Source organism: Limanda limanda, chromosome 20, assembly GCF_963576545.1.
Source record: "Limanda limanda chromosome 20, fLimLim1.1, whole genome shotgun sequence".
In the NCBI taxonomy this organism is placed as follows: Eukaryota; Metazoa; Chordata; class Actinopteri; order Pleuronectiformes; family Pleuronectidae; genus Limanda; species Limanda limanda.
Genome location: NC_083655.1, coordinates 21,443,982 through 21,470,225, shown reverse-complemented (window position 1 = coordinate 21,470,225; position 26,244 = coordinate 21,443,982). Strand labels below are relative to the sequence as shown.

General features: G+C 39.4%; 1 protein-coding gene across 1 annotated transcript; it reads right to left on the bottom strand.

Annotated features, from left to right (window-relative positions):
• Nucleotides 1–504: 504 nt before the first annotated feature.
• LOC133027096 (phospholipid phosphatase-related protein type 4) lies at nt 505–25,555 on the bottom strand. Its single transcript, XM_061094123.1, has 11 exons — nt 25,484–25,555; nt 10,199–10,384; nt 8,039–8,168; nt 7,180–7,375; nt 3,047–3,104; nt 2,365–2,538; nt 1,164–2,208; nt 990–1,103; nt 835–941; nt 705–768; nt 505–662 (listed from the first exon to the last, which is right to left on the bottom strand). The coding sequence occupies exons 1-11, from the start codon at nt 25,553–25,555 to the stop codon at nt 505–507; spliced, it is 2,304 nt and encodes a 767-aa protein (XP_060950106.1).
• Between the last annotated feature and the right edge of the window lie 689 nt (nt 25,556–26,244).

The window sequence follows — 26,244 nt, the reverse complement described above, 5'->3', positions numbered from 1 at the left end:
ATAGTTCTTCAGTCTTTGTAAAATAAATCATTCTTTATCTACTCAAATCATGTATTATGCTGTATAGTAAACAGTGTTTTCTGGTGTAGCACCTGGGAAAGTAAACACTGGTTTCACAGCTATCATACAATTATTTTGCAGTAGTTTGCCACAGTCCAAACTCCCTTTTTTCTTTTGTTAGTGACGATTTATATCCAAAACATACAGAACTGTTTAAAAAAGGTTCTCCTCTCTCCAAAGCACTGGCACAGCATCGACACTACAATTGGTTTCCTTGGGAGTGACCACAAAAGTACACAGTGATTATTTCTACAACACTTAAAAGGTTGTGCTTTAGTGTAAACATGTACAAAATCTCATGCTGAATAAAACATTTTTTTTTTTTGAAGCTATAATGTTATGCACAATGGCAGGTTTACTGTTGTCACAGTTATAGGTTCTCTGAAAATCTACTGTGTTGTATTACTGCTACATCTTCTTAGAAGTTTTGAGTCAGTTTATGCATTAGTCCTTGAAAACAGGAGTTACTGACGTTCCCTTGTAGAAAATATTCCGGGCATTATCAGGGCTGTTTGATCTTTCTGGAATCAGGATAATATTGCCTTTTCTCTGGAGCGTGGACTCTCGGCTCGAGGTGACTGAGAGGGTATCTGATGCCGTCTCTCCACCAGCTCCTCCGCCACCACTTCCTCCAGATCCAGAACCACTACCATCCCCTGGAGTGACCCTAATCGTAGACACACCCTGGGGGTGGACCCTCTGCTCTGACTGGCCAGTGTTCTGGGTGTGAACAGTAACTATGGGTGGGGTGCTAACAGTGGCAGTGGTAGTAACAATGTGATTGGCACGCTTCCTGTCAATGGATCCTTCACGCATCGAGTCAGAGCTCTCTGAGTCTCTATTTAGATCATTGAGATCATAGGACTGCTTCAAACTCCCACCTATTCCTGCTGATCCCCCTCCTGTTGCATTAATCCCTGCACATCCACTAGGTCCAGTTCCATGGTCCAGGGACCGCCACCTCCATGATCCACTTCCATCTGTGGCTGGAGCTTGGATCACGGGTCTGTTGTTTTCAGGGTGGGCCTCTACCCTGACAATTGCTCCAGTACTCCCTGTAATGCTGCCTGTGGTACTACAAAGTGAGCTTGGCCCTGTGGTGCTAGTAGGTGCTTGATCATTTAACACCCTGTAGCGACTAGAGCCCTGGCAACTCCCAGTGGTAGGGCAGCCCATGCTACTCTCATCTAAGCTCTTGGAATGGGTCTGAAGTAGGCCCTGCTGCTTGGACATAGCAATAACTTGCATGATTCGTGGCTGCATATTCTGTCCATTATCATTAGTTCTACAGGCTGTTGTCTTCTCTGCTGCCCTTTGCCAGTTAGCCTGAACTGTGCTATTTGCTATTGACATCCCGTCATTTCCTCCAGCTCCCAGTGTTCTCAGGGAGGAGGTGTTGTAGCTCTCATGACCTTCTTCTGGTATGTGGACCAGCTGTGAAGACCCGGGTCTAGATTGCATGGCTATCCTGGCCCCTCCGGTGATCCCACTACAGTTACTAGGTAATGTGGTACTATTACCACTAGCCAGTTTGGACAAGTATGCATGACTATCAAAGCCTCCATTCAGCCCCATAGCCAATGGCTCACAGCTGGATCGGAGTTCCATGCTGCCGTGGTGGTGTGGATGCAGGGGGGACTGGTTAGATGATGAATCTACAGAAGACGAGAAGGAGTCCGGCACCTGCAGGGAGCATTTGTAGTTGTTGTTCTTACTTTTCCATTGAGATAGAAGCTGTTTTGAGCGACTAGAGTCCATTGAGGCATGGTGGAGGGTGGATGCATGACGCCTGGCTGCTTCCTCATACGCTGCCATGGCCTGGGGGGTATGCACTCGTGGAAGGGTGTGGCTAAAGGTCACCATGCCATCTTTGTTGTGAGAGCTATGGGGGGAGATCACTTCCACATCTGCACTGGAACGCTTATGGTTGTCATCAGGCCGCTGTTGCTGAAGACCTCGGTGGAGGAGACCCTCGGAGTGGGAGGTGGGTATGCCTTGCTCTCCAACCATGCTGGCTTTCATTTGCAAGTGGTGGAGGACCGCCTCCTGGCTTATGTGGGGCAAAGAGCAGGGTGGTCGGTGCAGCTGTGGGGGTGGGCTGTTGCTGGCCTCCTCACTAGGCTGAAAGTTTCCGACTGCATACAACCCCTGCGAAACAATAACACATCAATATCACATAGAGCACCACATTTGATCTCACACTATTTTTTCCTGTTACCAAATATAGAGCTCTGGAGATTAAGGTTATAGAGGAAATCAGGTGTAAAGGAAGTTCTTGATTGATTGAGTAGACTGGCCCCTTACCAGGTAAACAGCAATAGCTCCTCCAAGCAGGAAGCCCAGGTAGACGTCAATAGCATGGTTCTTATACTGAATAATCCTGGTCAGACCACAGATGATGGAACAGATGATGAAGGAGAACACCAAAAGGGGCTTGAGCAGCTTGGATGAGTCTGTCAAAGTGCTGTTGAAGTACATCTGTGGACACATTTCACATTTACTCATTGTCCTGCTTGTACTTTCTCTTGTAACAGTGTTTTATTCCTTCACATCACCCAGGCAGTGTTATTTGGCATTTAGGTGGAAACAAAACAAAGCTGGTACTCTCTGTGTTGTCTGTTTATTTTGGTATTTTGTTTGAGTCACCATCTCAATGTCATTAACTTAGTTAATACTAGTTAACTACTAGTTAACTTAGTAACATTAGTTGGTCGCTACCTGGGTCATTCCACTGGCTCCCTAAAGTCCTTAGTGACAATAGGTATTATTCCATTGACTCATATGTTGATCACTGTTATAATTTTACACAAATAAACTATAAAGCGTCTAAAAACTTGACATTTTACAGATAAGTCAATTGAACACAGTAAAGCGTAATTGAATTAGAGGAAAGAAGCATGTGAAATAGTCAACTTTCATCCCTCAGTTACAGTTACATGTTCGTCTGTGCAGGGTCAGTGTTTGAGGGGCACAAACCCTTACTCACCGACACATAAACAGCGGCAAAGGATGCAAGGGTAGCGTGCTGCGACGGGAAGGATTTTCTGCAGGAGGTGAAACAGAAATAGACTCAGCCAATTTCATTTCAATTCACATCTGCATGTGTGAGTCAACAGGAGAGGGAGAAAAACACCAGCATAATGAGATATCTCAAACACCAGCCTGCACACACTTTGAGGTTATGGGTTGGATGGCTGAACCAAATTATAGATGCCCCTTTTCATCCTCTTCAAGCCATTATTAAAATGTTAGAATCCCTCCAAGTAACTCATTTCACTACAACAATCTTTTACCTTGTAGTGATAGGTTTATCTGGTGACACTTGCGTATGTACCAGGTGAACATATATACATGTTGTCACACATTGCTGTGTGGCAGCAGGAGCTTGACTGTGTGCTGCATACTGAAAGAGAACATGTGGCCCAGTTTTCACTGAGCTCCATCCCAGTGACCTACTTCTGACAACTCCTTCTCACTCCTCCAACCACCCCTCTTCCTTACTCCTGACTTTGCATATGTGTGGATGTGTACATGCAGTGCGTTCATGCAGATGTATATATATATATGTGTGTGTGAGTGTTTGTTTGTGCTACAGTTGTGTGCACCTTTAACAAATATTTACAACATCTGTAGAAAACTTTAAATTACATTCAAAATAAAATACAAAAAAACATTTTAGGAAACAAACAGTATGGATATTGTGTATGTAATTATACATCTGTCATTATACATATATCACAATAAACACATATTATTATTATGGGTTTTATTAAATACAAGTCTGTCTTAAAATAATAGTCAAATGACTGTAAGTATTACTACTGTTCTTTTTGACCGTAAAGAGAAACCTATACACAGCTAAAAAAATTAAGAGAATACTTCATCTTCACAGTATACACCAAGTCAAAAAAACTTCAGGGATTTCAATCTGTCCATTTAGGAAGCACAAGGGCTGCTTTGGTGCAAATGAAAGTGAAACAGGTGCAATGAAAAGGCAACAGCAAGAGATCCAACAAGATGAGTTTTAGGTGTGGTGGTCAGGTTGCACAAGTAGTCAAGCTCCTCCATTAACATTTATCTCAGCTGATTCAATAATGAGTGAACACAGGTTTCCTCAGTTTTATCAATCAATCAGTCAATCCTTAAGATGTGCACCAAAAGGTACAATATCCTTTTCTTCATCTTCCTAATCACACTAAAAGTTATACTTGTAGTAAATCTCATCATCGAGACCACAATTTAAATCTTTTAGACATATTTAGACCATTTGGTTAATCGCTAGTTAGTGCAAATGTTACATTTGGGTTTTAGGATGATCTCCAAACCAAACATTAATGTTTCATATTGTTATGCCTTTGTTAAAAGGAGACAAGTTGTATACTATGTTATTTCTGCTATTAAAATAGGCTAATAGTACCCCTGGTGCAAAATTGCTGCAGCAAAATAGCTTCTCGGGCTCTAGAAGCAAGACTTTAGATAAAGCTGGCACAGAGAGACCAGAAGACTGTTTATGCCAGCAGCAGTAGGTTATATTTAGACTCCCATAGTCTGCAGACAAAACTAGATGTGTCAAACCCAGCATCGTCTCCCTATCCCAAAATCTACTCAGGCAGTCTCAGAGGAGTAATATCTTGGAAAAAGCTTGACCAATGACTGCTAAATCCGAGGGAATATTTGTTTCTCTATCAGTGAAGAAATTTAATTCTGCTCTATTCCTTTCTGTGACTGAACTAACCCTGCTCTGGCTCACTTGGATAAACAAATCTATTTGAGTAAGATGACAAATAAAAATAACAAAACCCTAACAGACATCAAAGCAACATGCAGTACATAGGTACAACTTACTACTCATCGTATAAGACATACCACTATTGAAACTGCATGATGGGTATATCAATGAAAAAGTATACTAAAAAATAATCAAACAAAAAAAAACATATATAGACTTGAGTAGTATAACACAGTTCAAAAGGCAAAAGTTTAACGTTTGACTGTCTTTACATGGTGCCCTCTGATGTCTTCCTTCATAAATGCAGACAATTGGGATGATGGCACAGATTGACATTGTTTGCATTTTTTATAATTTTCTGTCCAGGCAGGCTCACTCAACTGTGGTTAACATGTGGCACAAAAAAAATTTGGAATTCAAAAAAATATTAAATTATAAATAATGTTTGTGAGGGCACCATAAAATTGCTTGATTTTACACTGAAATCTCAAATTTCTCATCTCAACATCCATCAGTTACATCTTTTGTGTGCCTTAAAAATGTAAGCCACGAAAGTTTATTTTTGTCTCAAGTGAATTAAATTGCAAATGTTTTGTCTAATAGCAATTTTATGAAATGTAATTATGTAATTTGTTATTTCCATAAATTGGCTCAGTTACAAATTGAAGCTGTTTGATGTAATGGGGTTAGTTAGGCCTTCTCCGTTGCTGCTGCCAGGCTCTTGAACAGTTATTTGGCCCTTCAGCACCATTGATCATATAGAGTCCTTCCTACATACATACTGTAAATAGTTGTTGTAATCAGGGTCAGATTGAGTTGTTAATAGCTCCACCACAGTGGTTTTTAAATATCTTACATGGTTTCATTTCAATAATTTTTGTCACCGAAAATTACAGATGAGGGAACAGGTAAAATAACCGAAACAGACTTGTGTCACATAACTTTGTTTATATGTCTTACCTCTCCCACTAATCCTCCCATGACCCCTTTTAATCTGGTTTATTTGGCTTGCATCTCTGTTTATAAAGAAGTATAAAGTACTTCAAACTCGCTCCACCTCCAGTAGCTACAGCAGTAACATGCTATGCTTCAATAATAATCATCTAATGATGTCAGGTATAATATGATGAGCCAGAAGGATAGAATATAAATTTTTTACAGTTATGTTTTTATACTGCTAATGAAATACGCCATATTTAGGGGACTGATATCTATGAGTGTGTGTAATTTGGTGCATATTGATTGATTTAAGGGGATGTTGGTCCTGGGGGGAGTTATGCACTCAACTAAGAGCCATTCTAGATTAAATTCAAAGTCAGTTATTCTAGATTTGGTCAGTTCCATTCATACATTACAGACAATAAAAGAGTTTCAAATGTAATTAGCTATTGTAGACGCTCGCCACACTATTTCTTTGGGAAAAATAGAACCAGCTACAACTGGACCTGTGTCCTCATTACCCACCTCCGCATAGAGAGCTCATAGTGTTTCATAACATACTTAGGATTCAAGCCCCATTTCCAAAGCGTGTGTATTCGTTTTGATTTAGTCTGAGGACCTCTCTATAACCCATGTTATCCATATCTTGCTGCTATCATAATCCTCCCATTTTCACACAAAATGTTTGCACTTTGTCCTGACAATACATTGACAATAATGTTGTCCAAGTCACATATTTCTGTGCTGTGTTCGAAAACAGAATCAATTAATTCAGTGCTGAACCCAGTTTAATCTCTCTCTGTGTTTTGCAGATGTGCATTGTACATTTAAAACCTCTGGAAACCACCAATCCATCTGCAAAGTGGTGAGTAGATGAGTGAATTTAGATTTTTGGGTGAACTATCCCTTTAAAAACCGTGCAGAGACCTGTTTTTATTTGAATTCTGAGTGGATTTATAATTTTGACAATGGACATGGAGACAATAATATCAGTGAGTGATGCAGGTATCAGAGAAAATGTATGTTTGTCATATATGTGTTTTCAGTTTGGATTCAGGACAATTTCATCTAATGCAGCAGCTTTGCCTCTCCTTCAAATCTCTGGCCCCATAGGGAGGCATTTCTCTTTCTCTTTTGGCTTTAACCTGCTGTTCATGTATATTCCAAACCATATTCCAATTTATTAGTTACAGGATAGATGAATGATAACAACAAACACTTTTCTGTTATAAAAATCAGTTTCAAAATGGTAGAGGAGTTGAACAAACCCCTCTTGTATTATATGAACACATTGTATTAAAACTAGTTTCTTTGATTTTGTCTCTATAAAATGTGTGTTATGCATCAAAAAGTATATCTACTTTAGTGATAATGATAAGACCTCGATTTAAAAAAAATTACATCCCAAATATGTTAAATGCAGGCAAAACCAAAGTATTTTTCCTCCCTACCTGCCCTGGTTGATGGCTGTGGGGTCAGCCCCTGAGCAGATATCCTCCATGACATAGGGATTCTGTTCACAGCTGATGTTCAGCGTGGTGTAATTGGGTTTACACACAGTTAGGAAGTAGGGTGTTGGGTAGCCTGTCATCAGTTGGAGGATGTCAGTGATGAGGGCCGTGGCACAAAGACCAAATGCATGGACACCTGAGGACAGAGGAGAATGTGATGTTAAAGCAGGGAATCCAGCCAAACGTGCAGAGGCATAATAGTCGGTTACTGCATGTGCTTTACAGGAGCAATATATACAGGCAGTCTAAAGCATAGCAGTTGCATTAACAGCCATTGAAATTCCCACACAGACATTAGTTCTATCAACAGAACATGCTTTAATGGTGACCGTTAAAGACACATGTAAATATATGGATAATTGTCCTCTGTGCTGAGAGATTTTAGCATAAAATTAGTTAAAGCTACTCAATGTGAATTTTGGAATTCAGGCAAGTGCTAGCCTAAGCCCCACCCAGAACTCCATCTACTTCATTATACATTGTCTCAACTAATCCAAGAGTCAGGAGCTTGCTCGCCTATGAGACACTGAGACCGACACAGCCCGTCTCTGAGACAGAGACAGTCACATGCTCCAACCCCTGACCCTGGCCTTCACTGATGAGTTATAAGGGTGACATTTACTCAAAAACATAATAAGAATATAGCATTGCACTGGTTGTTTGAAGCAAAATTGTATTTTTCTTCTTTATTTTCTAATATTAAAAAAAGCGACATACACTAGTTTGAAGTAAATGATGGTTCTTGCTCCTTTAAAAAACATTAGCTGCCAGGACTGTGTAAAAAGAGAAATCAGCATACCAACAAATCGGACAGCTCTGCGTATGAAAGAGTTGAAGTTGCATCCAGCTGCGTTGATGTTGGCCTCTGTCGCTGCACCACTCTTCCTCCGAGACAGACAGCAGAACAGGATGGCCTCTCCAATCATAATCTGTTCAACACAACAACACATGTGTTAACAATGGGAGACAGTTCTGGGGCCACTGTTTTTTTTGCCTCGTTTTTTAAATATTTAATATTTATATTCAATGTAATGATCTTTTATAACCTATGCTGAGATGTGTTAAGTCAGTCTGAATTTGTTCACATTGTTTTCAGACATAAATGGAAACATTTAATGGTTTGATCTCCAGCTGCTCCAGTCGAAATGTGGGAAAGATACTGAACCAGCTTTGATAGGTGGATGAATGCGTAAGTTAGTGAAGCCCTCTTCACAAGCGCTGTGTGAATATAGGTTATTTACAGTTGTTTCATAAAGTGATCCATAAGATGATTGATACGATTAATACTAATGCCAAAAGAGATTGAAAGACAGTTAATTCAGCTGGTTATCTTTTCAGTCCAACCTTAATTTAAATTACAATATTTTGTATCCTTGACCTGCATCTGTCGCACAAGTATTATTTTATTCCCTCCCTCTCTGTCCACCTTCATTTCAAATGACTGTCCATTTCACTGGGATGACGAGATATGTCAACTCTCAGTGTATATCTGCACAGCAACTATCTAGGAACACAAATCACATATATATATATAATAGGAAAATATGATTATTTGCAATAAAAATTTAAATCAGCTGGTAATTTAAAGATCAGAGGAAAGTACGATCTTCATCCTTTTGCCAGACAATCACTCTCGGAGTGAGTCCTGGGTTCATTCTACTTTCATTACAGTCTGACCACATACTAGGTAATAAAGACACCTTTGTCTCCGTTATTTCTACAGTGGGATTGGTATTACTGGCATTCTTTCGGTGCATTGTGGCAGGAACAAACATCCTTATCCCAAGCCCTCCCCACAGGAGTGCAACAAGGATCTATGCTAGCCCTCTTCTCTTTGCAATATACACCACTTCATTGGGAGACCTGGTTGCCGTGTATCACAACACACTATCCGTCCTTTCTTATTTTTCATCTCATGGCCGTGTGCATCACGTCTCGTGTTGTACTGAGCCGTAAAATGTTGAAGACTTATTTTTTCATGTGTGTAAATGCAGCCTTATAAACTCTGGAGTGAAACACACAAACACTAAGTAAACTTCATGTACTGATCAGGTCCTAATAACTTGTGAGGAGTGTTGGTGTTTATTAGTTAAAGTGAGTACAGGTCAGCAGGAGTATGGAGGGAGGACATAGGAAACTCTAGCAAAGTACAACCCAACTTGCTGATCATTGAGCAGCTGTGGACCATAGCGGAAACTCTGTATTTTGACCTGTTTACTGTTCTTCAACAAAGACCAGCTTCACCTTAACTGGCACTGCTCCTCTTACTGTGTGTATTGCTCCGTGTGAGGCGGAGCCCCAAGGCTATGGATAACATTGGGGGATTGTTTGTGGGTATTCTGCCTCAGCCTAAATGGTAAATGCTCTGTACTCATATAGCACTTTTCTAGACTTGATAACTCCACCATTAAGCCCTTCAAAATGAATTGTAGTCTGTTATTGTAATCATTCTTTACAGTTGAATAACGTCAAAGTTTGTAAAAATGTAACTGTTTTAAATTAACTTGTAAAAATATTATGTTTATGTCAGGATAAAGACTGACTGCTTTCTGGGCCAACCCCTAATCAAAGGGACAACATGTAATTGATTTCAAAATTATGCTGTAAATATTTTTTAATCAACTAACTGCTATATGAAAGAAATTCCATGGTAACAGGACACAAAATATTTTTGTATTTCTTTAAGCAGAAAAGGCATTCAACTGAAAAAACTTTCAAACTTGGCCAGATACAGCTAAGACAGTGGCTTAACTAGCCAGCCAACTAGATAATGAAAACACTAGCTCAGTGAGGTTCCATTAAGATAAAAAAAAGAAAAAAAGCCACACTCACGTTAACCACGTCTTGCTGGTCTACCTCCATGTTTATATACATGATACTGTCACGTCAAAGAACATAGCATTGTGTTAAATCATATTAAAAGTTAGTGTAAGTTTGCTGTCACGTCAGTAATCCTTACCGTGATGGCAGGTCCGGCGAAGGCCAAACTGAGCAGCATCAGCAGGGGGATGACCTCATGGTTGGGGTCAATGTAGGGCAGACTCAGACTCCGGTCATGGCAGGTAAAGCCCGACTTCACTGGCTTGAACACATCCGTCCACTCCAGGAAGTAGAGACTGACCACAGATGATACCAGGATCGGCAGCTATCGATGGACATATACAGGAGAGTGAAAGCTATGAGAGGGTTCAGAATCATAAACAGCTGAGGCAGAATGAGCTTTAACAGATTGGCAATGAATACATAAATAGATAAACAGGCAGTTAATTCTGCAATGTACCAAGTTATGTGCCCATAACCCTATGGTTCAATGAACATGCTAATTTGATTTAATAATAAGGACAGAGGCATGGGAAATAGTTTTCATGACCTCGGGGGGGGGGGGGGGGGGAATGGTGCTGAGGGGGACAAACAATGGCATGTGGAATTAATTGTTCTTATGAACATCAAGTGCTCCAACTGATCTGAGCTCAGATCCGTGGATGAATCCTCCTCATCCCCCAAAAAAATAATGAGAAACAGCTAGTTTATTGTTATTATAGCCAGCTTGAGGTCTAAAAGTCATAAAACACATAACAGTTCAGTCCCAGCTGTGAAATAAAGTTTCAGTAATAAAGCTTGTGTTAATCTCTCAGTTGAACAAATCAATCCATGCTCTTCAATGGTGTCTGTAATATAACCAGTGATAGAGGGCTCAGCTGTCATGTAAATATATGCTTTAGATCAGGGGTCTTCAACGTTTTTCAGGCCAAGGCCCCCAAACTGATGGAGAGATGGAGCAGGGACCCCTTACTATATATATTGCATAAAATAGTGTTTTATAATAAACTGAGCCTAGTGCCATGTATAAACATAGCTTACCTGTTATTATGCATTCAATACTAAGCTATATAAGACAGGTTCATATATCCATGTTTTTAATTTAAACATGTGCAAGGTACAGGGTGGCCATGCCACTGCCATTTATAAACATACATCTTGCACAGAGCTATTACAATAATTCACAGATTCATGTTTTTATTTGAAACATACATGTAGAGGAGACAGTGAATCCTCAAGCCACCACATACTCCCACATTAGTGCGATGTCGGATCCTGATGGGTAGCACACAACTTATCTAACCTTGGACGGATGGAGGTTGTCAGGCAGGGGGTCATATCAACCTGACAATATGTTTGATGCATGTTAATGTGTATTTAAACACATTTAAATTTGTGGAAAAAAAATTGGTTGGAAAATAAATAAAAAATTATAAAAAAATCATCTCAAACTAAAATTTTGCGAGCCCGGTCCCGGTCCCGGAACCCCTGTTGAAGACCTCTGCTTTAGATAGCTACAGCTATTCGACCACTGACCTGTCTCAATACTGTGTACTATGAGCTGGTGGCATTTTACTAGTGGATATCCAGTCTTGTCTAGGGCAGTGAGATAGCAGAGATGTTGAGTTCACCAGAGAGACACCCCAATAATCTTTGCTCTGTTTTGTGGGGTTTTCCCTTGGCCACATAGTGCAGTTTCCCCTATCTCAGTGTTTTGGATGCCACATCATATAGAATGAGAACTCTTCTTCAAGATAGCACCTGTTCATTGTACCGTTTCTTAGTTCAAAGAGTACACAACATGTTTTTATAACGTCGTGCAAGCTTTACTGTATTGCTGTTCTGTACTGAGATGTTATACAACCATCTACGTATAAAATGTGAAAAATTTACCATTTAAATACAAGAGCATGAACATGTTTCTATGCATATGTATAAGTAGCTCATTAACGTCCTTTATGCTACATCAGTCATCAGTTTGTGCAACTTGCCTGGAACATTGCTGTGAGAATCGTAACCACAGACAGAACATTTAATTGCAATATCCTGATCCTGATCTTTCATTCATCCTGACCTATATATAAATTGCTACATGGGCAAGCACCTGACTTCCTCTCGATCTTATTACACTATGTACACCTCTCTTTTGCTTCTAGGTAGAGATGAAACAGTGTAAAAATGTTATATAATGATAATCTGTATTATTGCTGTATTGTAGAAATGTTCTGTAAATGAATGTAAAGAGAAGGTCAATAACTCATTACATGAAGTGTAGATGTTGACCCCAAACGCACACAATGTTGGAGACAATGGATGGTAGCAGCTCTCCTGCTGTAACAGCCCACTGTCAGCCTTCCGCTCTTTTCACCACATACACAAATAACGCACGTTGCTCGTGTCTTGGAGAATTGCTAACTCTGGTTGATGCTGGACAGTATCAAATCAACACAGTAATGAAAGACGAAATGGTACAACTATGCATCTTGAATTTTACCACAGTTTAAAGCCAAGCTGCGAACGATTTCATCAATACTTCTGGATACTCATTCATTTCACTCACAAAAACTTGAATGACAGTATTACCTCCAAGGCCCAACACTCCCCTAAAATTCAATCAAGTTTCACTAAATTGCACACACTCATAGATGTCAGTCATCTCAGTGTTCTTCTGTTTTTACCAAGATGTCTGCATTATTTATTGAGAAATGAATGTCCAACAATGTTGAAAACTGCCCTATCTAGCAATATAACATTTAAAAAAAAAATTGCCCCATAAATTAAATCTGCTCCTAAAGTTAATAGATACACCATCCTTCCACCAAGTTTCAATAATATTGAGTAATTCAGGGAATCAGCCTGTATCAAAGCATTCTTATATCATAGTCCCTTTGCTTACATTGGAATAAATCTCAATCACAACTTTGTTAGTTTTTTTACCCATTATTTGTATGGTGATCATATTACAAACCTTTTTTACTTTCATTGTTTTTTTTCTGCGCAATTTCTCTCATAAATCTCTCACTGCTGCGTTTGATCCTTTTGTAGTCAATGTCACAACTTTGTTTTGTCTTCCAATCAGTGATTTATGTCATGATATATAACAAAGCGTCAAACTCCTTATTCTCTAAGCCAATAGATATGGAGGAAAGAACCTATAAAGAAAAGCTTTTCCAGGCTCTGAGGTTTGATTCTTTTCTACGTTGTGAGAAGAATTGCGTAAAAATGTAAATATCATTCTTTACAATTTAATGATGTTGTATAAGGTGAAAGTAGTTTGTGGCGAGCTGTGGAATTTTACTACAAATGGCTTGACATAATGGCAGCATTTATATCTGTACTTCTCTTAATGCATTTGTAGATTTATAATTGTATATGCGCGAGAAACGTCTCGACACTATTCACAAAACAATGTTGGTGCATATGTTTGCATGAGAGTGTGTAAGACCCTAAACCATCAAATCATATTTCATCTTTTTGTAAGCAGGGAGTTTTCAAAGTTTTTGATGTTGATGACAGTTTATCAAACTCAGATGTTTGTGTATTGCAGAAACAAGACGTACAAAAAGTTTTAAAACCTCCTATAAAACACCATATACAACATATAACAAAGAGAGAGATGGTCTGAAATGGCACAAATGATTTAAGTGAGACCTACAAGTTGTCACAACCTGGCTCTATGCTGGACAAAGTAAGGGAAACCTAAAAATAACTGTATTGAAGGAAAGGTAAATGTATACATCAATATATAACCAACACCAAATGCTGCGGAAGCCATGGGGGAGAGACAGACTTGCTGAATGTCACCAGTTTATATACTGTTGTCCGACCAGGTGAGGTGAATCTCCCTGATGACCAATTCCTCCCATCAGGCTCCTGCAGAGAGAGGCCTGCTTTGAGAGGGTCGTCACACCTAAAATAGACTGAAAAGTTCTGCTGCAGTTTTGTTGCGTCAGAATTTTTCCTGAATGTTTTCCAACAACCCCCTGGCTCAGTGGTGCCCAATGGAAGATTAGCACGGAGGAAGTGAGGTGCATGTGAAGGCAGATATCTGATGCGTAAAGGCAGATAAGTAGCCTGCAGTTAGATTTGTCAGTGGGAGATGAATGTGGCCTTGAGCTTCATGGGTTTTATCATGCAGCTTAATACCCTGACTCACTGGTACACAGTGGCAGGCGCAAGGCTCGCTCAGCTAATGCTAAGTAGAGCAGTGTGATGGAGGAGGGCCCCAGTGGGAGCCCAACAAAGGGAGATCTCTTCAAGTCGACACACTTCTGCTGGATGCTGAGCTACTAATACACAATCGTGGATACACACAAACAACCACACAGAGAGTCACTGTTTGGAGACTTCCTTCCCTTTATGTGTCTCCCATTTTTGCCAAAGGTTCCTCACTAACACTAGTTTTCTTGTCCTTCCATCCTGTTTTTTTCTATCATTCCCGCCACTCTCCTCTTCCTTCCTTACAAAAATATGTAAATTTGAACCATTCAGTTTATTTAACATCCATGGATGAATGAAAGAACGAGAACTCTTAACCTGCACACATTACTCTCAACCTCACCAAGAACATATTCTCATTTTAAGTCACATATTAACAGAGACGACTTTTCTGAAATCTTAACATTGTGGTCTTTCTTGTTCCTTCAAAGATGCACTGTGGTTTATACTGAGCCATGACTCGATGCATATCTGCAAGAAGCATCATGCAAAGAGGATGCATCCTTACTGGACGAGCTCCTGCAGCATCCAGCTGAGCTCCACACCACCTCCCCCCTCCCCCCTTCTCTCTCAGGTCCGTTTTCTTGGCTTACTGTCAGCATCTCCCACCTCTCGCCAAGCATCTCAGCTTCTAGAAATTAGATATGTAGGTCAGTGGTGTCAACACTCGCTTCTCTGCTAGAATACTATACTAATACTACACTGTTCTACTGTTTTGCATTTCACTTTTTACTACTTACTTTTTATATCTTTTATCTTTTATATATTTTTATATAGATATGTTTATGTCTAAATAAATGTTACTTTGTATAAATATTAGAAAAAGTGTGTAAATAAGAAATAAAAAGTGAGTAAATATATATTGTTCTTTTCTTGTTTTTTCTTATGTGTGTGGTATTTATTGTGTTTTTATGTTTCTATGTTCATTGTATGCACCAATAACCAGAGCAAATTCCAGGTAGGTGTAAACCTACGTGGCAATAAATACCTTCTGATTCTGATTGTATCTGCTTTCTTAGGTTAGCCTAGATTGCTAGTTTATACTGTTTTGTCTTACCTTGAATTGTATGTGCTAGGATTTGTTTCACTTAAGTGTTTGAGAGTTAAAGAGAACCAGTTAGAGTTAAAATGCATGAATTTTATTCCAATTCTGTGAAGGGCTAAGTTCTATTTTACTTTCTACCTGAGAGGTAAATAGACTATATACCCATTCCTACCCAAAGTGAATTTTTCTCTCTACCCGCTGCCACATCTTACCCTATTGTCTTTTGAATTTCACGCTGTGACTAACTATTGACAATTGTTGTTTTATATCGCCCCCCAGGTTCTTTGGGAGATTTTTTGGAAGAATTAGACGTCCTCCTATCAAACTTCCCTGAAAACGGCCCTCCACTTATCCTTCTGGGTGACTTCAACATACAGAGGAGAAGTCATCTGACCTATTACTTTTATTTTCTCTCTTTGCCCTCTCACTCCGTCCTTCCACTCCTACTCACAACGCTGGTAACCACCTTGACTTTATTTTCACCAGAAACTGCTCTACCTCTAACCTCACTGTAACCCCTCTTCATGTATCTGACCACTTCTGTATCTCTTAATCTCTACCACTCTCACAATCTGACAACCCGACCATATCAAACGATTCTGTACCTGTCCGTCGCACCATTTGCTCCCTCTCTTCCTCCTCTCTGGCCTCCTGTTTTATCAGGCCTTCCTTCATCTGACTCTTTCTCACTTTCTCACTTGCATTCTAACTCTGCCACAGACACTACTTCACAACAGTGGCGCAAGTCCTCACCTGCTCTGTGGTTGTGTGACTAGGTGGACACCAACAGAGCCACTATGCGAGCATCAGCAATGAAATGGTGAAAATCTAAACACCCTGATGACCTGCTCACTTATCAGTATATTCTCTCCTATTTTTCTGCCTCTATTACTGCAGCCCAAAGCACATCTTCTGGTCTGTCGATAACAATCAAAGCCCCGTTAGAACAAATTAATGGATTCAGAAAGTGAAACGCTGGAGTGATTTTACTTTGAAACAGGTTCGAGAAGTGTTGTAAATATGTTTGTGTCATAGACAGATAAACGTTGTGTTTCACAGAAGAATAAACAGAGAAAATGATATTTCACCTGAGTTTAAATTTTTATCTGCTGAAATAATGTCACAAACATGCATGTTAAAATGTTAAAACGACTTTCTGTATGCTTTTCAAAATAAAAGCACTCCAGCGTTTCTGTTAAGGGAATCCATTCTTTTCTTTAAAAACGGCTTCATACTGTTTAGTACTTGTATTTATTTGAGCATAAGGGACTACTTTTATACAAGGAAATAGTTATATTTATGGCCGTATTCAAGGCGAAGCCTATGTCAAAAACATTGTGCTGCAGTAGCAGCTCCTCTGCAGAACATATTGTTGAACTGAAGTTAAATATTGTGCACTGAACAGATGCTGTAAATATGAATTGATATTAATGTGAATATTGTGCAATGAATAGATAAAGTTGCACAACTGCTTCTTTATGTATATTTATGGTTGTACATTCAGCCTTGAACAGAAATTGCAAAAACGAATCAATATGAACCTCCTAAGTGGGTTTCTTGGAAGACATCAGGGCGGTAGATCTCGGCTTACGTTTGGAATTAATAAGTGATCTTGGGCTCGTAAAGGTTGGTGTTCACTGTTCTAGACTTTTCTGCTGTATTTGACATAGTGAACCACCAGATCCTTATTTCCACCCTTCAGGATCTGGGTGTCTCAGGCTGTGCTCTCTCCCTGCTCTCATCCTACCTCAATGACCGCATTGAGATAGGATGACCGGTAACTTGAAGAGGATCTGTGTCAGAACCTTGTCCTCTCACTACTGGGAGAAAGTGCTGCACAGAGTAAAACTGTATGAATGTGTTTTTGAATGGGTGAATGGCAAAACCTGTACTGTTAGGCTCTCTGGTCTGGTCTGGTCATAAAGACTAGAAAAGTGCTATTGAAATATAAACCCTTTACATATTTTCTTGTGTGTTTATATATGTATACGTGTATTTGTGTGTGGACCAGGTTACAATGACCGAAATCTGTTACATTATGGAGACTTGCCTTCATTAATCATTACAAATTAGGGAAAAGACAAAGTCTGAAAATGATCAGTCATAGGTCATGGTTTATCTATGTGCTTCTTCAGTTTGAACTGGCTGCTGGGAGTCCCAGGAAATTAATTTGTCAGAAACCATCCCTGAACAGTATCCTGATAATCCTGGTATCATCTAACTTGTACAAATTGTGGATCTCTTATCCTAGAATGGGTTCTTTATATTTAACTCCTTTATATATACATCAGGAGCGGGTCCTCTCCATGGAGGCCGCCATGTTTTTTACAGTAGCCCAGACTGGTCAAACTAAACACCCTTTGAGTTTTTATGAAAACTGAAGGCTACCACAGGTTCTCTTTTTTTTATGTTTGGAAGGGGAGGATGAGGTGAGGGGTATTCAGCTGCAACATGCAACTCAACTCAGAGCTGTCACTAAATTCGCACTGCAGGGTATGATTCCACAAAAGAATTGCCAGGTCTGAACTGCTAATCTGCCCTTTACAGTCCCTTAAAAAAAATGTCCAAAAATAAAATGAGTGCAAGAGCTTTTTCCATTCAAGTAAAAGGAATATCTCAATCTACATTAAGCTGTCCAACAGCAAAACAAAAAAAAAGGTCTCTGACTAAAAACTCCCACACTTTAGATCAGGGGTATTTAATTAAATGAAATGATTCTTAAAAGAAACATTATATTGACATGCGTTATGATTCAGTGATATTTTATTTGGAGGTAGTCTAGTAGTTGTATCAATGTCTGTATGAAGTCAAAAACTGACAGCTGTCAAATAAAATATAGAAAAAGTGCAATTCAATAGTTATTCAACAATGTTTATTATAAATTTCCACATCGCACTGGAGGGTACTCTAAAAATTAAATATTAATAAATTAAATGTTATTTTCTCGTTTCTAATAAAATAAGGTGTGCATTTAAAAATGAATTAAAGACCTTTAGAAAAAGTCATCTGACAAGTACTTAATTTTAGAAGAAAAAAAATGTAGTTTGAGTTTCCCCTTTTCTTCTTCACTACATTTCACACATAAACAATCTAAACAAATATTACCACTAAACAGCTTAGACACGGCCTTTCTCTTAGTGCCCCACTGCCTCTCGTTGCGCAGGATGAAACAGAAATGCTCCATCAAAATCTAATAACAAGTCTGGGTCCATATAGAACGGCGTCTGGACCACGGCGGTGACCTATGCTTTAGATGATTGTGGGCAGCAGTCGGTTCGATAAAGAAGCCTCTTGGATAAGAGGTGAAATGTCTTCAAGAAACTCAACCGAGTCCAGTTCACGGGTTAAGGTTGGGCAAGTAGTAAGTAGGCATGCAAGTACTAACTATGGTTAAGGTTAGAGTAAGTCTAATGTCGCCTTAAGTCATGGAGACACAACTGTATATGTGTGTGTGTGTGTGTGTGCACACAAGCCTATTGTCTGTTTCTATGTCAGTGCCAGTAACCCCTAACCGTTATGTCATTATCATGAAGAGTCCTAAACATGACTCACAGACAAGCTACCAGCAAGCTATTGTCAAAGTTTACAAAGAACAGTAAAGAAATCTTCAGCGTTTGCTCATATCGTGACTGCTCCACTGATGACCACAAGGATCTTTTCCTTTGTTATTCGCACTGCTGTCTTGTTGAATATGTGTGATTTCAGCTGAGCTGTCCAGTAGGAGTTACCTTCACTCATGGATGCAGGGAGCAATGAAAATTGACATAATTATTTGGAAACTGCTGAATCACGTCTTATGAGGTGGATAGTTATCTGTTTTTATGCTTCAATTCTTCTCTCTAACATGGTTGTACATAGATTTTTTTTTTTACTTGACTAAAAAATTAACACTTAATTTAAAATGCATCATCGGACCTCTTATAAGAGAGTATGAGATCCCCTACCTATGTGCTGCCAAAGCTTGTACACAAGTCACCTTCGTGGATAAACCCATCAATGTTAATTCCTGGACAAACTTGGATGTGTTTGGACTTGTGCCTTTCAGTGCTCCTCAGCAAGTTTTTCAGACTCTGCTGGTTCCCGAGTGTTCCTGGCGTTCCCTCAGTGATTACAGACATGAGAGAACAGGGAAGATACTTTGAATAATAGAAGTGTAAAAATGGAAAGCAGGTTCCAGTGGGATTTGGCTGGCAGTTCTTTTTGGTGGGTGCGGTGTTAGCAGTCGTGTAGCTTTCTCATTGAGTCGAGTTTCCCAAATTTTAATGATTCAAGTCACTCAGTAGAAAATCAGATGTGTTAAGAGAAATATGTAAACTCATCGAGAAGGTGCATAGTGAAAACGTCTCTTATGGAGTGAAATAACGGTAACAAATATATTCACAATTCACACCTTATACGTACATCAACTTCAGTTAATTTGCAGCTGAAGAAATATTTTGTCATTTTCAACATTTTCACAAAGTGAAAGACACACTGTGTAACATGTATGTATGTATGTACCTTTTTTTTATGCCTGAGCTGAGTAAACAGTTGGCACGTTGCCCACCTACCATCTCATTAGACAAAGTCAAATTTCATCTTCTTCTTTGTTTGGTTTATTGGCTGGTAGCCACCAAGGTCAAGGAGCATTATCGACATATATTGATGTACACGTTTATTCAAACGGGGCAGAAGATGACACAACTGTAAACCGCCTTTGATTTAAAGGCTTGTTTTCATATGTTGACGCATTTAATGACAGAAAATTCTCCTTTTTTGACTGAAAATGTTGATTGGAACTTTCGACAAAATATTTGTTGCCGTTGTTTGCATACATGCTTTTTTTCACATTTGTTTTATTAGGCATTTACGTGAATTTATTGACCACAGTCATGTTTATTATAGAATCAAAAACAGATATTGTTAACTGCATTGGGTATATTTGGAATGTTGAAATTGGTTGGATTCTCTTTTTTCCACCAGTAACCCATTTAACCTTTGGTATGTTTTATTTTGGCTCTATTTATACACATGCCTTCTGCTGACGAGTCCATCTTTGTCTGAACAAGGATAGACATGTTTACCCTGTTTTTCATTCAATATCAGCCTATATAGACACGGCATCCTCCAGCTGCCTCTCTCTAGTCTTGTAGAGGAGTTTAAAATCACCAGAACAAGGCTGTAGATGACTCTCCCGGATCCAGAGAAACATCTAAAGGGGCTGTTTCACCATCACTTAAAAGAGGATGGAAATGGACACAACGAAATAAGCAACTCAACTGCCATACAGGCCAGTAGCCAGTCAGATTAACCTTAAGCCTCATCGTACCCTTTGGCCTGAATCATTGATAACAAGGCCAAAACACTTGATGACGCTATGGTGCACAACTGAAGTTACGTCTGAAGAAGAGGTCACAATTGACTTAAATTGTATTAGATTTAGCTGCAACACTGTTTACCCCTGCCTGCCTTTTAAACTACCGTAACTTGAGTTAAATAAGTGAATATGCTGAAGGCTCATAGAGCAAACAGTGCAATCGGTGTGGTGATATAGGCGCGTAATAAAAATCACAGAACAAGATGTCTTCGTAGTCCTATTGCTCTCTCTCTCTCTCTTTGAATAGCCTTGGCTCCTCTGGGGGAGCTCAGCTCAGAAGAGATGCTCCATTGCCCTACATCTGCTCACACTCACCCAGCCTCATCTCTGTGTCTCATCCTCTTTATTCCACCTCCATTACTTCTGTTTCTGTCACACGCGAACATTCTCTATCTGTGACACGTATTGGTCCGTTCTATCAGGCTCTTTTCATTCGTGCTGACTGGATCACTGACATTGTCCTTCCGCTTTACCCTCTGTCTGTGTGCCTAGGTTGATCTAATATGGGTCTATAGAGCTTGATATGATGCTGCTATGTTGTATTGAGCCTGCAATAAGAAGCATCACAAAAGCTGGACTGCCTCTGAATTTGTATTCAACAGATAACTTATTTCTTCATTGATATATTTGTCCATTTGTAGACTTAGGGACAATATATTGAATTTCATTGTTTACAGAAACATAGTCACAAATAAATATAACATTCTTTTATGTATGACAACAAACATTTGTATCCCATTTAAGGAAGCCATTAAAATGCTCAAAGTTTAGCCACAAAAATTAATACTACAAGACTACAAAATAAACCATGGGCCACTATAAAGTACAGTTAGTTAAAGAGTGTCAAAAGGCATCGATCATGATCAGAAAAACAACTGTTGCCATCAAAAGGACAACATTCCATCCCAATGAACATCAAGATTGGGACTCTGTTTAAGCCTAACAAACATGAAATTATTCATTTATCACAACAGACAGAAGTTAAAATTCAAACTAATAGTTTTACTGACCAATGCAACAATACCTTAGACCCTCCTCCAAGTGACACTGAGAATGAAGTGGGAGCCATTACATTCAGTCAGTCTGTAATTTACAACCAATGGTCGTACTATCCTTTGGGCCTGAAGGTATCTCGGTTTTTCAGTCCTTGACCCCTAGGTAGTGGATGTCTCTATGAAGGCTGATGTCCATTTTCAACATTGCTGACTAGCAATTTCGTAATACTCACAACAGAAGTCACATAAAAAGATATTTGATTCAAACTTTAAAAAGTGTGTACGAAGTATAACATTTTGTCACTATGAAGTGATTGTGTTTGTGAACTTAATGAATTTTTCTGAAATATTTAGGTTATGTGAACTCATAATCTGCTATTATTAACAAATACATTTTTGTGTAAAATTATCAGCCTCAATCCATAACATATCCAATCAATTTTAATACAATTTGTTTAGTTTACTTTTTATTATGTGAAGTGTTTATTCTCAAATGTCAGAACCACAGCACAACTATGATCACCTTATCCAACAAGATACAAATGTTGTGTATCAGACGGGGAAGTGAAATACCATCAACACAAGAGCTTGGTGGTGAAAAACCATATCTGCACTAACGCCATCGTCTTTATCCCTCATCTAGGCTACTGGCCTTGTCCCTCCCTGAACCCTTCTACATGTGATTCAATCCTTTGTTTACCTCCAGTTTGAGATAACAGTTGTTCAGCCCTCCTCATGCTTCCATTTGTTCCACTTTGGAGGAAAAGAAGCCTGGAGCTTCACAGTGGAGCCTTATTGCACTTCAGAGTCCACAGTAAAGGGGAGCAGCCAGCCGGTTGGAGGGAACAGACAGATCATATCTGCAGTTGCTCTTCCTCCGCTGTAAATCAGGCTCGTAACTGATTAGAAGTAAAGAATTTCAGCGTGTCCAGTCTCTTACATTAGTGACACTTAGGTGATTTATTGAAACCTTAAACTGGTAAATGCTTACTCTAAGCATCCCACCTATTCAAACTACATATTAAATTGTCCTCTTCCTATTGTGCTCTAAATGTGAGTGATGGGGAGGGGGAATCCACAGTTCACCTTGTCTGAAAAATTACTTTTCTTGGCTTGATCTGAAGCAAACATGAGGATACAGAAATTATCAAAGTTAAATCAAGTTTTTTGTCAAGGTACAAACAATCCTTATTTTTGTTCCCCAATTTTTCATTTCACATCTGTGATAGAGGACAGAGAAAGAAAAAAGAAGATTGAACTGAAAACATCCCTATGTTGGAAGATTACTTTCTTGATTAACTCAACTGAAGGCAGCTGAAGGCTCATTAACTTCAGGTAAGTGTGTGGGTTATTTCCCTCCACCACTTAAAACCTGTTATGTTAGGTATTTACATGGACACCCGATTATTGTTTTCAGACAGACACAATTAACACAACTACCCTCGCTACTACTTCTGCTGCTTATAATTAAAAGTACACTAATACAAAAGTGGCTACAGTGAGAACAACATGAAGTTAATTTTGTGAACATGTTTGGAAATTCCTGTTTGCACACCAAGAACCTTTACCTTTCATATGAAGGGAATTCTAATGCTACTGGATGAATTTAAGTCCAATATTCATAAACATTCAATATTGTGCAGCATATTGTCATGTTGATGATGATGGATATTATCTAATCTGTCGACGATAATGATGATGATGCCAAATGAAGGCCTCAGCTGTTAGACATTTAGACTTTTACTGTTGTGTCTCGCACAGTCCATGGGCAGAGTGAAATTAGGAAACTTTGTGTTCATCACACCTGATTGATCTGCAGTGAAGAGTCAATGTTTTTCATTAGATGAAACTGAATTTGCTTTGTTCCTGTTCAAATATGTGGTTTTCATGTAAGTTTGAATGATTATTGAACGGCTTTGATTTTTTTTTGACATTGCATGTCATCTATTTCAGAGGTCTGTTAGCCTCCATCACCATCTTCAGTCCCAAAACTGCAGCTTTTCATAATAAGAGCTCTGTAATTCTATTCAATATAAAGCATTGAACCAACAAAACGAAGTATCCACATAGAGAAAAGTGCTGCACATAGATGCACTGTATGAATGCGTGTGAATGGTTTATTGACAAAAACTGTACTGTAAAGCGCATTAAGCAGTCATCAAGACAAGAAAGGCATACTTTCAAGACAAATTGCTGTACAGGAAGTGCTTCTGTGAATGTTGTTACCATGACAGAGTTGATGAAATAAAAATGATTAAATTGGCAGCGATTTTAACTGACGGTTTGACACAGTTGCCGACCTCTGCTGTAGTTTATCAGTTGAAGTAAAAGAAGACATGCTCGACTTGGTCAACAGATTGACTGTTAGTACAGCACTTCCCTGGGCCATTTACAATACACATGGCATCCCAAATTAAAACTATAAATAGCTTAAATTTTTTGGTTCCTGGATATTAAATGCAGTCATGGAGCATTGAAAGGTAAATGCAATATCTCGTAAACAAAACACAAAAAAACTGAGAGAATTCCCTGTCCAAGTCACATCAGAGAGAAGAATCCACTGGAATGATGCAGGCCTCCCAACAGCATCCATCATACAATATTAGAGGCAAATCTATAATGTATGATGCCAGTTTGATTGGAGAGCCACAGGCCACTGGTGAATTAGAGCATGCATAAAGTGCACAGCAGGGGAAAGGAGTGACAGTCACCACAAGCTTCGTGCTATCTTTATTTAAATGGCTTAAATCATCAGTCAATTTGAATGATTTTCCAATGAATCTTTCTGCTGGATATTCCTTAAAAGGAAATGACAAAAAAGGAAACATCAACAGTGGAGTCTGGCTGAGTGACCTCATACTAAATAACCCTGTTACCACCAAGTCCTGTATTTCACATCATTCATGGCTGCACTATCCTATCAGTACAAAATCATATTCATGGCTGCTTGCTGAAATTTCCTCATCATGTTAGCATTAGGTATTGTGCACATTGTTGCACAAACTGTTAATGTCTTGAGTCATTTTGTGTGTAAAACCATTTGATGATGCTGCTGCCATTTGCAGCTTTTGTTGCACTGCACTCTTAATAAGATGCAAATGATCAAAATATATGTTTAAAACTGGGATCTCAAAGAGTAAAAGGAAATCTTCTAGTCTGATCTAATTGTTCCTTTTTTCATAATATGAAATTAATTTGTGTCATTGTGTTATTTTCGGTCGTCTATTGGAAGTTAAAATAGTGTTTGTGTATGTCATTGCTGTTATTGGTGTGTGTTTGAGTATGTGTGTGGTTGTATCCCTATCCACTTCTTTCGCTGTGTCCATGTTCAAGACACAAATTTCTAAACTGAGTGTATGAATATATATTATCTATCTGTTACATAACAGGTTTTAATATAGGCTTTTGGGGCAAATGAATATAGGCCTACTATACAAAAGCAACATACAGGAGATAGGCCCTTTGTAAAATGCATGGGATTTCTTTACTGCAAATTCAGCTATATGAGAAGGTTACAGAATGGTACAATGTTATGTACACTCAAGTTCGTATGAGAATAAAATCACATAAATACACGTTATGCAAATGTACTTTACATAATGAGTGCAATGCGTTTTCATGTTGACATTATTTTTTTTTAAACAATTCTATATTAACGTTATCTCCATATGAAGAGACACTTAATAGACATGATTATCTATAGTAGCATAATGAATTGTAGTGATAGTGACACACAACAGCACCTACATCCTCGCGATGCTGAAGTAGTCTGCTGATGAATGAGGTTATGAATGAGAAGCATGAACCCACCTCCACGAAATAGAAACAGGGCAGCAGGCTGACACTGTCTTTGGTCAGGATCCCCTTCTCCCTGGCAGACATGGTCAGGCCTCGCTCCAAATATCCAAACAGATACGAGATGCGACGAGGGGAGAAAGGCTAAGGTCTTCCAGGCTTCGTGCCGGGATCAGGAGCGCTCCATGCCGCCGTGTGGACGCGGATTCCGACACTGACGGTGGCACTGTATCCAGTCCGCACTCCCGATACTCGGATCTGCACAGCCCCAAAAGCTCTGCTGGGGAGAAGGACTGACCCGGTTCTGTGCAGTGTGTGCACGTTCACCGACGAGCTGTCAGGTTCAGACCCGAGCCACACTGTGAAGCCCCACCGACGGAGGGGGAGGAGGAGGAGGAGGGGCAGGAGAGGGAGCGCAGGCGCACTATGGAGTAGTTGATAGATTGGATTGATGACAGTCACGGCAAGCAAACATGTCGGTGTTACACTGTTTTCTGTGTCCAGGGCCGGGTCTAGACAGGCATGTATGAGGGGGCAGCCACAAATCTTGAGGGGGCATTGTGCTTTATTATATTATTATTATTATAAATTGGGATTTAGTTTGAGGGGGCACAAAATTTATTTGAGGGGGCCAGGCCCCCTCTTGCCCCTGCCTAGACCCGGCCCTGTCTGTGTCTATGTCCTTTTGGCACATGTTGGTGAATATGCAGGCACCTCTAGAATAGAGACATTTTTGGCCCCAAGTTTCTCCTGTGTTCCCCTTATATTCAACATAA